General features: G+C 40.9%; 1 protein-coding gene across 1 annotated transcript in view; it reads right to left on the reverse strand.

Moving 5' to 3' along the window:
• Positions 1–15,410, reverse strand: part of LOC115392614 (voltage-dependent calcium channel subunit alpha-2/delta-1) — a 65,161-nt gene extending 49,751 nt beyond the window's left edge. Inside the window, exons 1-3 of the mRNA XM_030097335.1 lie at positions 15,322–15,410; positions 8,992–9,073; positions 8,723–8,839 (exon numbers count right to left, since the gene is read on the reverse strand). Of these exons, the coding sequence (XP_029953195.1) occupies positions 8,723–8,839; positions 8,992–9,073; positions 15,322–15,410 (288 nt within the window). The remainder of the gene's footprint in view (positions 1–8,722; positions 8,840–8,991; positions 9,074–15,321) is intronic.
• Between the last annotated feature and the right edge of the window lie 258 nt (positions 15,411–15,668).

The raw sequence follows: 15,668 nt of genomic DNA on the forward strand, positions 1-15,668 counted from the left end.
CATTTTGAAATCTACAAACACCCTTTAAATTACTTTACAATAAATGCATTCGGCGCTTGTCCCTGACTTGCCATAAGTCTCGTTAGAATTCCCCATCTGCACTGCTTCCTCCCACTCCTACTCCCATAGACACCAGTGCGTGCACACAGACGGCGACACACTCAGACACCTCTTGTCTGCTTAATATGATCAGCACAGAGCGGAGATGGGAGGTTGAGTAACATCTGCTCTGGAGACCGGGATATCTCTGATCGTATCATAGCCTCATGCTCATTACTGCGTCACATTGGCATATACACACACGTGCACGCATACACACACACACACCGAATCACTGTGGTGTCACATCTTGTGCTCATTATTATAACATTGTGACAGAAGGTAACAGATTAATACAAATATGGGCCAACACCTGGAGCACAGACATATGCACCGATAGCATTTGAAACGCCTGTTTATAAAGTGTTCTTTATGACAAATATGTTTAAAATCAGGTGGTATAAGACACTAATATTTTGTTTAAAATATAATAATTAAAAAAAACCCCTGTTGATTGGTCACTAATAACTCAATCTACAAAAACACGAGTATAGATGCTGACAGTGTAGTATAGGGGAGAAAGTCTAGATTTTGTTGTTAATTTAACACACTGAAAACTGAAAACTGACTGACACGGTGATGCTCATCTCTCCTCACTTCTGCCATTCGGTCAATAGCAGCAAACATTTTAACTCACACATGGTCTACACAACAATATTTCCAAGTGAAAATGTAAAAGTTTCATTGCTTTTTCGGGGTCTGTTTACAGGACAAAGGTGCTCCAAGCTACGGACAACACAACTGTTTGTAAACAACTACCAAGGTGGAACTTTTTGAAAACGCCCTGACTCCGTTTTCGTGTAGACGGAGGAAAAGGCAACTTTTCTGAAACACTTCAAGTGCACATGCTCACCACAGCCGTAGGAAATTGTTTTTTCATGATAAAACAACCAACAGTGCCAACTTGTGGCCTAACATGAAATTAAAATAGTTTTCAGTGTTTTTACTGTTTCTGTGTGAACAAACTTTCTTTTCAAAACATTGCTATGTAAACAAAAAACTTTTCGGAAACTAAAATAGAAAAATGATGCCTTTTCACATGAAACGTCATGCAGATTTATTGTTAAGACTCAGAAGAAGAATATATTTCAGTGCGAGTTTCACGTGTCGGCCATATTTAGCTATGTTTTGGGGCTTTGCTACAGGACAATGTTCAACAGGGAACATGGCAGAAACTCATAACAGCTGGATCCAAGATGACATGGGTAATACGGTGACTCACTCCTGCCACCCGTCAAGCTCGCTCCACAGGTGGGGAGCATAATAACTGAATGCTGTCTTGTTTGGTTCTGTGTCCAGGAAACACAGAGTAAACTAGTCTGAGGTCTGGACGCCTTAAAACGAAGACGAAGCTCTGACATCTTTTTAGGCCCGAGGCCACTGCTTTGTAAATGCTCAGTAACATTTTAGACATAAATAATCCTTGATATGCGAAATCTGCTCAAATAAAGTGTTGTATGTGGACCTGTAATACACCCGGACTCCATGTAAGGATTGCACAATTTCTAGCAGCTGGTTCCCCAACATTATGTTCTTCTTTAATGTAGACTTCAAGGTTAGCTCATGGGTATTTATGCTGTTTACTGAAACTTTCTTTTTGGTGTTCAAACACTTCACTGTCCGAGACGCTGAGGCTGTGATGGTGCCTGAATCAATAAAGGATTCTGAAGGGATGAAAGTGCCTAGAGTTTGGAATGAGATGATAATAAGGCCTTTTTTTGTGAATTGGATGTTCAGCTTTCTTTTTTCTTTTAAATATAAATCGTGGGACTGTTAAACTGTTGCAAAAACAATACTGTGCTCAGAAACAGTCTTTTAAGTATTGCATGCTCTCCCCTGGAGGGTGAGAAAGAGCTCATAAAAATGTTGGGAGTTATTTCAGATTTGATATATAATATAGAAAGAATGAGGGGGAAAAAAAGCATCAACAAGAGTCTGCGGTGTTATCCGTTTTTTGTCTCTTGCAGTTGTTACATGTAATATGTATATATATAGAAAAAAAATCCAACAATGGCAGAAGTCATCTCGAGCTTGTAATATTGCAACACTCCTCATATGCAGCTTCAAAGATTTAGAATCTGCAGTACAGATCTATATATCTGATGTGTTTAGAAATCGCATATTTCATTTAGAAGAAATCTGCAAATTCTGCAGAATGCTTGATGGGAACATTTAGATAAACATTTCATTGGCCAAAATTATTACTGAAGTCAGTAGCGATTCATGCAAAACCTTTGTATAAATGTAAAAGGCATCGCATCAGAGTTGATCTAAATTTCTCCCACTGATATGCAAGCGCCCTACACAGCAGCCGTCCCCATCAGTGTGTCAGTGTGTGAATATCTGTGTGAAAGAATAAATGACGCTGATCAATCACGTAAAGCATTTTAAAGTCCCGGAGCAGTTCAATTGTAATAACTAGTCCACTTTTCTTTTAAAGTGACTCCAGTTTGTTTCACACACACACACAAAAAAAAATCCTAGTAACAAATCATTCTTGTGATTACTAGTGACCAAAAAAATCTGACCAGTGAACACAGTCACAAACAACAGCTCACACATACAGAAGTGGGTCACCTGTTTCCTGTTTAGCTCTAAGGCTGGAACTGGTTAGAGTACTGCGGACTGGCTCATTAGTCACCGGATAGAGCCCATCACATCAGGGGAAAACACACACACACACACACACACACACACACACACACACACACACACACACACACACACACACACACACACACACACACACTATGCATTCTAACCTGTACCTCATACCGGTTTAGTGTTCATGAAAAGATCTGACAAAGTTCTAGACCAGGGGTGTCCAAAGTCGGTCCTCGAGGCCCTGCATGTTTTCCATGTCTCCCTGCTTCAACACACCTGAATCTCATGACGATTCATGGCCAAGTCCAGCAGAAAGCCAGATTAACGAGCCTCATTGCAATCAGCTGTGTTGAAGCAGGGACACATGGAAAACATGCAGGGCCTCGAGGACCGACTTTGGACACCCCTGATCTAGACTAAAGTGATTTACAGCTACAGTGATTCCATGAAGTACTTCACTGTTTAGCTGCGTGCCGCTGTTAGCGTCAACAACGGTAAATACAGTTTGTGCATTTGGCAGCATGCAGCTGCATTAGCCATGATCTACTTACTAGGATTTATATTCTTCACATGCGCACTGAATGAAATGAAAATGCACAAAGGAGGGCTTGGTGTCTTTGTTGTTACTGTCATGCTGGAGCCAGTGAAGTGGTTTTTAAATGGAGAATTCTCCAAACAGTTTCATTCTTTTGCTACAGAAGCATCAAGGTCAGATGTTAAAAAGCCTTGCTTGTTCTTACTTTTCATTATGGCATGGTTTGGAGATTTCATTCGAATGCCATCTTTTTTAACACACAATGTAATTGCAGTGGTGTCCTAGAAGTTGAGAGAAATGAACCTTGGACTGCAGGTTCAAATCCTACAGCTGTCAGCAGTGATTAAACTAATTCCTCCATCACGATGAGAGAAATACTAAAGTTTGTGAAAGGCTTCTAAACCTTTCACGAAATGATTAAATAAAAGCAGTTATTCAGTGATGCATGGAATTGGCAGTAATGAGAAAGTATATTATTACTGTTATGACATTTTTAATGAGGTTACAGTGACATTGGTTGCTTTAAGATCATTTCCAGTGAATTCTGTTATTGTTGAAAATGATTGGAGAGCTTCTGTCTCTCAAACCTGCGCTCTGAGGCAGCTGTAAGTTTTAGCATTTGCCAACATTATTCTGCCCCCACAGTGCCAGAAATGCAATGTCAGGCCTGAAATAAACATTAGCATACCTTTTTAAGAGCTGTCTGCTGCTGTTTGTCTGTTTATTTCGGTGTTTTTGCAGCTAATTCTTCTCTTTGTCACCACTTGATGAATCTGCTTCATTCAGGAAACCGGTACTGAGTTATGCATGACTACTGCTAGCAGTGGAGGGTTTCTATCAAAAATACTGGATTCATAACTGATTAATTCAAGCAGACCAAAATAAAGAGCATGTCACGTTGTTTGAGCGAGATTTGGTTATTTTTTTGAAAGTGTAATAAGCGTTTTGTTATCATATTTCTTTGCACAGTAAGTGAGATTGGGGAAGGCAGATTTTCAGATGCATGGTAGCTGTGTCTTTCCTCTGGGTTTTATTAGTTCACATTTTGTATAAACAGTTCCTCGGCATCAATAATTAAGTTTTTAATTACGGCGTACTCAGACAGAGAGACAACGAGAGAAGGGAATAAAGATGGGGGAGGGATGGATGTGCTGAAGTAATTGGTGAGCCTCGAGCACATCATACGAGTCGAGTCGTCAACATTTGACAAATATTACGGAGTCGTGGCTCTTTCACTCTCGCCATCATTTGAAGTGTTGACTGTAATGACCATGGTGATGGCCCATGCTCTTTACAGATAAGTAAACACATCTGCGCAAGTCTGTGAAGACGCAGTTGTCAACCATTCATTTTATATAAGAGATAAGAAGAGTATTATGAGTTTTTTTTTTTTTTTGGTTACATCTTATACATCTTTATAACCCAAAAGAGACTGCAGGAAAATATGCCTTCTACCAGTTATGCGGTAAACAGTGAAGCTCAGAAGGCATGGTTAACATCTCACAACATCCCCAAACAGAAGTGGATGCTGCCATAAAAAGGGAAAATTGGACTCCTGCGCTTCAACGCAAACGCTGTGCAAAGTGATCGTTATTTCAGGGAAATAAACACTGTGTCTGACTTAGCGTTTGCTTTGCATTAGCATAAGCTGAAGATTTTTATTAACAGTATCATTAGTATTCTAGTGATCATTTAGTCCTCGGCAAGATAATGCAAGGCAAACACGAAGTTAGTTACAGTGTTTACTCGCCCGAAATACAAGCTCGCTGCACAGTCTGTAGGAGTCAAGTGGTCCCTTTATGACAGCAACCCCTTCTGTTTGCCTGAGGGTTTTTTTTGGTTTGTTTTGTTTTTGAGTTGGTGTTATTAAAAGTTAAGCATCTCTTTTCTGCTTTATATTTGTTGCCCTAACCCTTCACACGGTAGAGTCTGGGATTATTCATCCATGTTGAAGTGAAATAGGCTCCAGTGCTCATGAATGTCTTGAGAGAATTTCCAGTGTAACCACATGCATTGAGCCTGGGGTTGATGTAAAAGCATGCAAAAGGAAAATCTTGCAAATATCTAACTAAACTCTGTGGATTTAACAGCTCATCTGAGAGCATATAAGGGTTAAAAATAGTGTCTGTTTTGTTTAAATAATTTAAAATATAAACCTGTGGCAAAAACGTGCACTCTCAGAATAAATTAAAAGATAAAGATTAGGGTAATAGGACATCATTGCATGTCAATTAGTAAAATATATATAAATATATATGTGTTGATAAATTCCTGGGTTGAAAATTCTCCGTTTGAAACCACCAGCTTACTGCAAGCAACATTGCGAGATATTTATTTGGTCAAGAAGGCCACTTAAAAGTGAGAAAAGGAAAGGAAAATAGCTCAAGCAGCCACCGCAGTCACAACATGTGTTTTCCCCAGTAGGGGTGTATGTTTTCTGTGTGAGTGCTCCCTGTTGAGCTGGAGCCTCAGTATGTATTGTAAAACCTTTGATAAAGCAATCCCTCTTAACAGTGTGCAGCTGGGTACTCATTAAGAATGCATGCTACATTCTGCCACACACTTATTAATGGAAGCGCGGATGCACACACACACACACACACACACACACATGCACATAGACACACACTGGTTTCAAACACCTGTGGCTCGGTAAACTGTGGCCTTTGGAAGGTCATCCATCATGCAGAGTAAGAGATCAGAGAAAGTGAGATTAAGAGGACAAGAGAGCGTGGCAGACAAAAGGCAAAAGAAAAGATGAAAGTTTAAATGACAGAAAAGTCAAAATTATTTGAGCGCCTTGGGCAGTCTCTACTTAATTGATATTGCCACAGCCTCCCAATCTTAAATAAAAGACTTTCAGCAAGCACCGTAATTATTCAGTTCACTTCATTTCATCTGATAAACTTCACAGCCAGAGGTTCTGCATCGAACTGGAGTGAACTCAGCTCCTAAACACACTGAGACAATTCACTTCTGTCATATTCTGACTGACTGTGAGTGCAGGTGGTTGTCTGTCTCTTTCTCTGTGTTGCACTGTGATGGACTGGAAGCTTGTCCAGGCTGTGCAGCCCGGATGGATGGATGGTTATTCTAATTTGGGTTTTAATTCTGTAAGGCTTGAGGAGCTTCCTCTCAAACAATCAACCTAATGTAAGAACTCAACACCTTCTTTTATTACACAGCTGCTTTTACTCTGAATACCATGCAGCTGTCTTCTTTAGAATTGGCCATCAATCCGCGTATCCATCATGCTCGTGCTCATTTGTGAATTTTTTTTTTTTTTTTTTCCCAGTGCACGTTCATCCATCTGTCTTCCCCTCCATACATCTCAGGACGGAGAATCCAATATCAGCGTGCCTTGAGGTTACACGTAAGAGAGGATTTGACAAAGACCCAATAAGGAGAGAAGAAATGATCGATGTCTCCAGGTTAGATCAACCGTCGGGCATCAGGCCAGCTGATGCTCCGCCCACCATCTACCCTTATAAACCCCGCACGCATATACTGACACGCGAATGCACCCCAACCTCACGACGGTGGCTGTCTTGTGTCGTGTGGTTCATGAGAGCTCATTTTCACTCCGCTGCTTACGCTTTTTATGGCACCGGCGCTCGGAAAGATGATAAGAACACCAGGGTCGTCACTTAGCGTACACAAGACAGACACTTGGCAGGATATGTGTTTATGGACAGTCATAAACACTCCTTTTTCCATTACTAATAAGACAACAATGACGAGACCTTATAAAGGCAAAGAAAGGAGGGCAACTGTGAACTGTGCAAATGTACAAAATACAGTTTTAACTCTTTCCCTCTCTAATATCTATACATATATAATATTGCTGACCCACTTCTGTGAAGAAACGGTTCTCATTATCACATTCATTCCTGCAGAAGGTTTCAGTCCCTGCTTTGTACTCTTTTGCCTCCATGTTCCACCCTCTCTTCTTTATTAACAATCACAACTGAGCTACATTAATTGTGTGAATCTAGATCTATTTCTGTAGATATCGTCCCACAATTAGGGCATTCTTTTTCCAGCATATAGTGATCGCAATGGAAATATTTTATACAGTGTTCAGATGGATGCTTGTGGTATGCTAAAGGCTTCCAAAAGCCTTATGTGAGTGACTTAAATTCATTTTAAAGATTTGTTTCCATCTGTAGAAACATTTTGGTAAAGAGAAACAATTCAGATTCTTGAATGTTTTAAATAAAAAACTTGAACTTCAGCCAAAGCCACAGCAAGCACACTTGGAAGACTCAACCGGACAAAAAAAGTAAATAAAAACATTACAACCAGATGGCGGTGTGACTGTAACACTGTGCTTAGTGTTTCTTGCAGAATGTTGTGAATGAGTCAGTTCGGTCATTCAGAATTTACTAAACTTGTACATTCTTTTTGCATTTTAGTGCATTTGTAGCTTTAATGATTTGTAAGTAATCAACTGTGGATACATTTGTCTTTTGTTATATTAAAAATGAATAAATAAAACATTATAATGGTTCAATAGATCTAGTCACAGGGACTGGGTCTGTCCCAGCTATAAGTAAAGGATTACAACAAGTCATAAGTACATTACTGGGCAAAAACAAATTACAAATCTCTTAATATTTGCAAATTTAGAATTGTCCCAGCTCACCTTACAAGCATTTCTTTTCTACTGCACCCGAACCATAAGTCAGTGAAATGGAAAAAAAAATGAGTTTACCTTACTAATTTGATTAGAGCTAAGAGTTACTGCAATTTTCTTATTATATTCTGCTGCCACATTATTATTAAAGGTGCAGCAGCTTCTTGTGAGATCACTTCAGTAATTCAAGAAAAAAACAGTGATATTTTACGGGGCACTGTTTAACTCTACCGAGTTGCAGAACTGCAGCTTTGTCAACCCCACAGTGCAATCCTTTTAGTGAAAAACCCACAAATCTAGTTTGCCCGCTTCTAATTCCCATGTAGACTGAGTGCTTTAAACTTGTTTACAATGAACACACTGAAGCAAACCATTTCATTAGCATTGTAACTAACACACACAGACACAGAGACGTACACACACACTCCAGAGCATCCTCTCCATACAAGACTTGATGCAATAACCCCTCAATCCATTAAATTGGATTCACTCTGTTTATTCTAATATGTTGTAGTTTTTATTCATTTTTCACTTCCAGCACGAACTGCTAAAAGCTTCCCCATCCCTGAAACATTTATTCCGTTTTATTCTATTCTGTTCTATTCTTTTATATTCTATTTTTAGCCACTCGTCGTGGGTGCGAGTACCACAGAACAAAAGTGTGTCGTCATTGTTCTAACATCGCCATTTGGTGAGTGAATAACAGAGCTCATGTTTACGGGAGAAAACAGATGGAAAGCATCTTTCCATTATAGTCCTAGTTAATAAAGACGCTGTCCTGCACAGCATCAAAAGCGGCATAAAATCGCGCACTGACAGTTGGTGCCTCTGAGCGGAGCGAGTCTTACCTTCAAGGCAGCAGACCTCTTCCGCAGCAGCTGTTCTATGTTCCTGGCTGCTCTGGCCACCAGCTCTTCTGCGTCATTTTGTTCCACAGTGTAGAGGTGCCTGTTTCTCATGAAAATCTCAAAAGATAAAAGACAAATCGTGCAGACAGTCATGTAACCGACGGCTTGATTCTGTTTTACTTTGCAGACGAACTCAAGGACTCTGTGTGTATTTTGAACAAAGTGTTAAATATGGAGCATGCTTTTTTTCTGCGTTTCCGTGTTTATACCTCTGTGAGGCTCTTCCCAGCTGTGGCCGAGTCTGCCAGGGTGACGAGCTCTTTCTGCATCTGATCGACCCATTCTTTAATCCTGCGGGACAAAGAAACACACACATAACCAATCTTGTATCTGAGGTGTTGCCTCTTCAGAAGGGACATCACAGACATTTCACAGAGCAATTAAACTGTCAGTCACGCTACCTTACATCTATCATCTAACGAGACCATCCAGTCGCGCGGCGTCAAAACAAACAAGGCCGAAGAGAAGCGCTCATAGGTCAGGCGAAATGTCAACCAATCCAATTCGAATCACCAGGAACAAATACAATGTCTTCCAATAAAACACAGGGTGTCAACCAATACGATTACTTTCCCAGAGTTCAACCATAAAGTCAACCAATCAGATAAGTGTCAGCCGGTGTCAAGACCGGTGTTGCTGATGTGAGTAGACAGGCGCTAGGCTAGCCAGGACCAACATGCTTTGCTGTACATGAAAGAGCGAAGTGTCGCTTCCAGCCTGCTGGGAGCAGAGATGCAGATCAAACATAAAAACTCACAGAAGCTCCTAAGATCGAGCCTTCCGTACCACACCTGTTCTACAGTCCAGCTTAAAATATAGCATCCTGCATTTTCATTTGTCTTTTCAAAAGACAGTAATCACATCCATGCATCGTACTTACAAGGAACGACACTCATAGTGGCGCCAGAAATAGAGGTTTGTGCAAACTGCAGACATTATGCATGAAGTGATGGAATAATCAGGGTTATTTACAGGTGTGCACCATGTTAGACACTTGCGGAAACAAAATACTCAGGTGCATGTGGCTGCATTAATGTCGAATATAGTATGCAGTTTTCTGCCATGTGTGCACTCTTTAGGTGATTGCGTGCATATAAGGAGAAGGCGCCATTAATATTGCATGAGAATGACAACAGGTTGGTGCAGAATACAGATGTTCTCTTTGCAATGCATTCACAACAACGCAGACAAAGCTTTGACCCGTCCCCAAATGGAAAACAGAAATTAATGCGCCCACGCATAGGCACAATGGATAAAACACAGAGCAAAGTTTTATTCACGTCGAATATTCTCAAAAAGTTACAGTGCAGCAGTGTAATAAAAGTGATGCAGATTACAGCGTGTGGAAAACATCGACTGTGACAGTCGAGGCAGCTACGGCAGGTGGCAGGAGAGAAAAGAGCACAAGATCAAAAAAAGGTAGAAAATGAAATAGGGAAGATGCATCAGGGCCACAAAATCCACAGCGGATGCATAAAATTCAGAGCAGTACATTTGTGGAGAGACACTGGAGGAGAGAAGAAGTGCAGTGTTGAAGTAGTTCAGAGGTGGGGGGGGCACAACTGGCAGAAAGTTTGGATACGCAGCTCTCTCGCCATTTGTAGAAGCCCTTTTCACTTTCCAGGCATTATCATTCACCTGCTGCACTGCTTACAGACTGCAGTACTGTTTGGACAAACACAGACCAGCGCTGGGATCGGCGCCATTGGCAAAACTGGAAGCAAGTCTTTTGATCGTCAGTGTGAACGCAGAAGAGGAAAGTTCTGTTGTGGATTATGGTTGCAGTTTGTGTAGATACAAGTGAAATGACTGATAACATAAAGTATCAACATCACCACACTGAAAGCATGGGTCAAATGCAAACTGTTTTGATAGTTTGAAGTCTGCGGAGAAGTGTATTTCTAGTGTGTAGGTCTAGTTTTCACATCTTGTCATATGTGCAGCATTTCTGTAACGCTAACGCTGCACAATAGTGTTGAAATCAGCACCCATCTCACACTAATTACAGCCCTTGGTCTATTAGAGACTTATAGGGCCTTTTCTTTGTGGACTTTGCATGTTCCTCCTGTACGTGCATGCTTCCCCTGGGTTTAATGACTCTAAACATCAGCTTGGATCAGCTACGGTCCCTCAGTTCAGACCGTCTCTCAGCTGACCCTCAAATATACTCGCGCTACCTGGATTTATTTTGATTTTATGAATGCAGACCCGTCATAAAGGATGCGTTGATTGATTCCTGACAGTTACTTATTATTACTATGTGTTTTTGACAGTATTGAGAAGCTCATGCTATTGGTATGTGACATGCTGGTGATTGTGACTGGATGGATGTGGAAGCCCTGGAGGGCTTCTGTTGTGATTATGAGTGCAAACCTATTTCTCTGAAAAAAAATACATGCTTACTATGTACAAATGTAATTTTCAGTTACCTTTGGTCAATTATTAAATAATTATTTTAATATGAAGCAGGAATGAATTTGCCACCCTTTGTGATTGTTGGGTATCTTGCTTGTCTTTGATTGCTCCTCTGCTCTGGAAGCTTGTCTTCTGCAGGTGTTTTAGTGAACGCTGGACACAAAAACCATTAAAGCATAAAGCCCTGACAAGCCATCACTGACTTAGAGGGACTGTGTGTGTGGTGTGTGTGTGGTGTGTGTGTGTGTGTGTGTGTGTGTGTGTGTGTGTGTGTGTGTGTGTGTGTGTGTGTGTGTACATACTTCCAGCAGCTTGGAAATCAGAGAAGTGGAGGGCCTGAGTTTAGCTTCAGTAAAATCTACGGCTCCCTCCGTAAATCTCTCTAACGACGACTCTCAGGTGCTGACAAATGGATGCGATAACACAGCTTGAGCAGTAGTGTGTGTGTGTGTGTGTGTGTGTGTGTGTGTGTGTGTGTGTGTTTGTGTGTGTGTGTGTGTGTGTGTGTTTCTGTGTGTGTGTGTGTTCAACTACACACTCACGAGGGATGATACTCACTTTTTGCAGGGTGCTTTTGTTTTTGTTTTGAACTCTATTTAAAACATTTTGTCCCAAGCCCCATTAAATAGCTCAGCACAGCCCTCAAATGATGGGAATCCTATTCTGCGACTATCTTTTCTAAGGGTTGTGTGTATTTATGCTGGAATACCAAACACTGCGTTATGCATTCGGCTGACTATGTGGAGGAAAGGTGTAGTAAAAAAAATAATGCCACTTCCTACAATATTGCAATATAGATTTTTGCAGTTACACCTTCTTGCTAAATTAATGTTAGACAGTCAGTTCATTGAAAGACATCAATTCACAAAGATTTTGTGCTCCAAAAAACTGAGTTGTAGTTTCTTTATTAGTGTTGCTGCATTACGATGTCGTGGTCCATACTGACTGATGAAATCAGCTCACTTCCAATGTGTCTCATTCTACGTTTTACGCTGCAAATAGCAGATAATGACGGTTAATACTTGCATCATATTTCATGCTGATGGCACAAGTCATGCATTTGACTTCTAATTATGGCTAAAATTACAGAGATTCCTGTGAAAATAAAGTAACTAATAAAGTCAGTGTTGTTGAGCTGAGGTGGCCTTTTTTTCTGCTGTGGATTGGTGGGCTTTGATTACTGCAGCCTGTGGTATACAGCTGGATAATTAGACACACACACACACATGCACACACACACATATGCACACAGACATACAAATAGCAAGTGGGTCAGATATCGCCCGACATTGTTTTACAGACAAGAGAAGAGCAAATGAGAGTTAAAAACAGAAAGAGAGGCAGCAAGAAAATAAAGAATTAACAAAAAAAAAAAAAAAAAACAGAGACAGATGTTGTGGTACAATCACTTTGGAGCTAGAGAGTAATGAGCTGGCTCATCGTGTGTTCCTCAGTGGGCGTCTGTGTTAAACTACAGTCTAATTACACATCATTACAGAGGCAAAGACAGAATCTGTCCGGTCCAGACGAAATGCAGAAAGAGGCACGGCAACACCGGCTGTAATGCACCAAAACAACCCGCGGTGCTCTGCTCGCTCTCTCCAGCTTCTGTTTCAACACCCATGTGGCCAATTCAGTTCCTGTTCAGTTTGACCCAGAAACTAAACGTTGCCTTGATATGACGTTGGGCATTTTTGTGTTAAACCTTGACCAAATCCTTCATCTGAGTTTATGTCCCAACCGATAAAATCTTACATTTGTGATTCAGCTTGTTTTGGAAGAACATTTCTAAAATGTTTAACGTTAGATGAACTTTTCAGAGTGTACAGTTCATGTAGTCTTCCTTTTGTAATGTTGCTATCTATAGCTGTCTTAATGCAGGTGGGAGTTGAGCTAGTCAGTAGACAGGAATGCCCCGTTTCGTAGTTTACAGTAATCATGTGACAATAACCTCAAGCAACATGGCTGCTTCCTGCAGCGCCGCTTCGTTGCTGCTGTCAGAGAACAGAACTGACACAAATTCGCCATCATGTACAGCAAACACATGGGGGATGGAACAAAGCACAGTTTTTTTTATTTATTTTCGATTTATGCACGATTGTTGTGCAGCTGTCACTTGGTGTTCTAAAGAATTCAGCAATTGTTATAAACAGCAAATCTGTTTCAATGCAGTGAGCAAAAGGAGTAATGTAATTTAAGCATTTCTCATTACCAGCAAAAATAAGATGAAAGTCAGTTATTGTTGTGCAGAGCGAGAACATTTCACTTCGGTTAAAACTATTGCCTTGCTGAATGACGTCAGAACCAATTCTGGGAGTTCTCCGAGTTCGTTCACTCTCCCGATGGGAAGCTCACACTTTGACCCCTTTCAGATGTACATCTGCCACTGGGGAATTAGATATTTTCTACCTGACAGGCGTATCGAACGTATGCATTTTGTGCTTCACACACAATACAAATGCAACCTTCTTTTATTTTCTGTTTCTGTCCTTCATTAGGTACATCTACTGTGTGTAACAAATATATATACATATATATTAATTAAATAATTAAATCCTGCCTGATTTTCTCAGATAAGAATGCACATTACTTCTGTCAAGGCTGAATGTATGTCAGGGTTGTCATATCAACATCCTGTGAGTTTTTACTCCACTTGAAACAGAAATCCATGCAGGACACGGCCATATATCTGCTGTGTATTTGCTATGTTGTTTTTTGAGAAAATATTGCTTGACAAAGAAGAAAAACCTTGTGGTACTTGAGCAAGGCTCCACTTGATTCTGAAAAGCTTTTTAAAAAAGGGCCCTCATAGCCTTTCCTTTTTCTAATAGAAAATGAATTCCGCAAACATCCAGTTGGGGTGGAAAGGACGGACATGTACAGAGAATCATACCAAATTAATATATGGTCACTAAATCAAGAATATGGAAAATATTAATATTCTGAAATATGCAATCTGACATTTTTTTAAATTATGTTTATTAGATAAATTATGATTGTTTCAACCCAATAAAGCAACTCTGAGGCAGACGTCACATCAGAGCTGCATAAATACAGGCTTTGGTTGTTCATACTACATATCAAATCCCATCTAAACTGTGTGTCCGTGCGTGTGTGAGGAGGTCCAGAGCTTCAGACTCACCTCCAGCCCAGTCTTATGTGCATGCTGTAACTCCACACTGACATTAGTGTTTTCTACAACCAACACTCTGTTCCTCCAGTTCAGTCCTGGAGTATAGTGTGGTATTTGGGTCCAGTGAAATTCAAATGTTGTCCAGATGCTAAAATACTGCTCTTAACATGGTGAAATAAAGTGATTATAGGCAATACAGTAAAATTACCTCAATTTGTGTGTTTTATTGTGGATGTATCAATTATTACCACTTTGCATACCCAACTTGCTTCTCAAATAGGATTTACAATCTTTCTGAGGATTATTTTCTTTTTTTTTATGTCTTGCTTGTATTTACAAGAGCTGATTCTCCATCTGCAGGCAGACTCTTGGATGAACTGTGAGCTTTGATTTACATTCTGCTTGTTTCTGAATTACATACAAACAATGCACGCAGTGTATTTCAAATGCATTTCATTATCACGAGTAGAAATTGCCTATAAATATGCCAAAATACCCTCATCTTGCAATGATTGGAACACTCTTGCCACGCTTGTTTAGTTTACTACAGGGTTCTGGGGGTTAGGTAAACTGGTGCCAAACTCTGGGGGCCACAGAGAAAGGCCAGCTTTTGACATTTTGCACAAAGCTGTGGGAAGAGCAGCTCGCTGTAACTCCTCCACAACTTCCTCACGGCTCCGCGCGACAAACTGCAGCCGGTTACAGTAAGAGACATTAATGAACGCCCGGAACACGAACTGTTTTCCTCAAGTGGCTCTTTCTCCGGATGACCGCCGGTGCATGAATGAAACGACCTGCCCACCCACTCACACACCCACGCGCCGCGCAGCGCGTGCACACTGGGTCATAATGAGAGAGAGAGAGAGAGGGAAAAGAAAAAAAGCAAAAACAAAACAAAACACCAGTGTCTGAACGGCGAGCACTCCAAACAAAGGAGTCTGCAAACTCGGACATTCAGCCTATTGCTGGAAAATAGGATTACGATACTTACATGAGCGCTGTCGGGAACTGTGATGCCAAACAACTGCCCTGCCATGTCAGCACGAGGAACACCCAGGCGCGCGCCCTGCAGGTATCCATTGGAAGAATTAAAAAAAAAAAAAAAAATGAAAGAAAAAAAAAAGAGGAGGAGGAGGAGGAGGAAAAGGGGGGAAATTCCCCGACGCGCGTCAATATCCAATCTGCTCCTCTCCCCTCCGCCGCCGATGTGCGCGAGCGAGCGGCGTGTGTGGCGGACTGTCGCTCGCTCTCAGATTAAGCAGCCCTGACACCTCTAATCTGATCAGCCGGCCATGCAGAGCTCTAACAGGTACACTGGATGATCTGGATGTTTCAGAC

This window comes from Salarias fasciatus, chromosome 7 (assembly GCF_902148845.1).
Source record: "Salarias fasciatus chromosome 7, fSalaFa1.1, whole genome shotgun sequence".
NCBI classification, from domain to species: Eukaryota; Metazoa; Chordata; class Actinopteri; order Blenniiformes; family Blenniidae; genus Salarias; species Salarias fasciatus.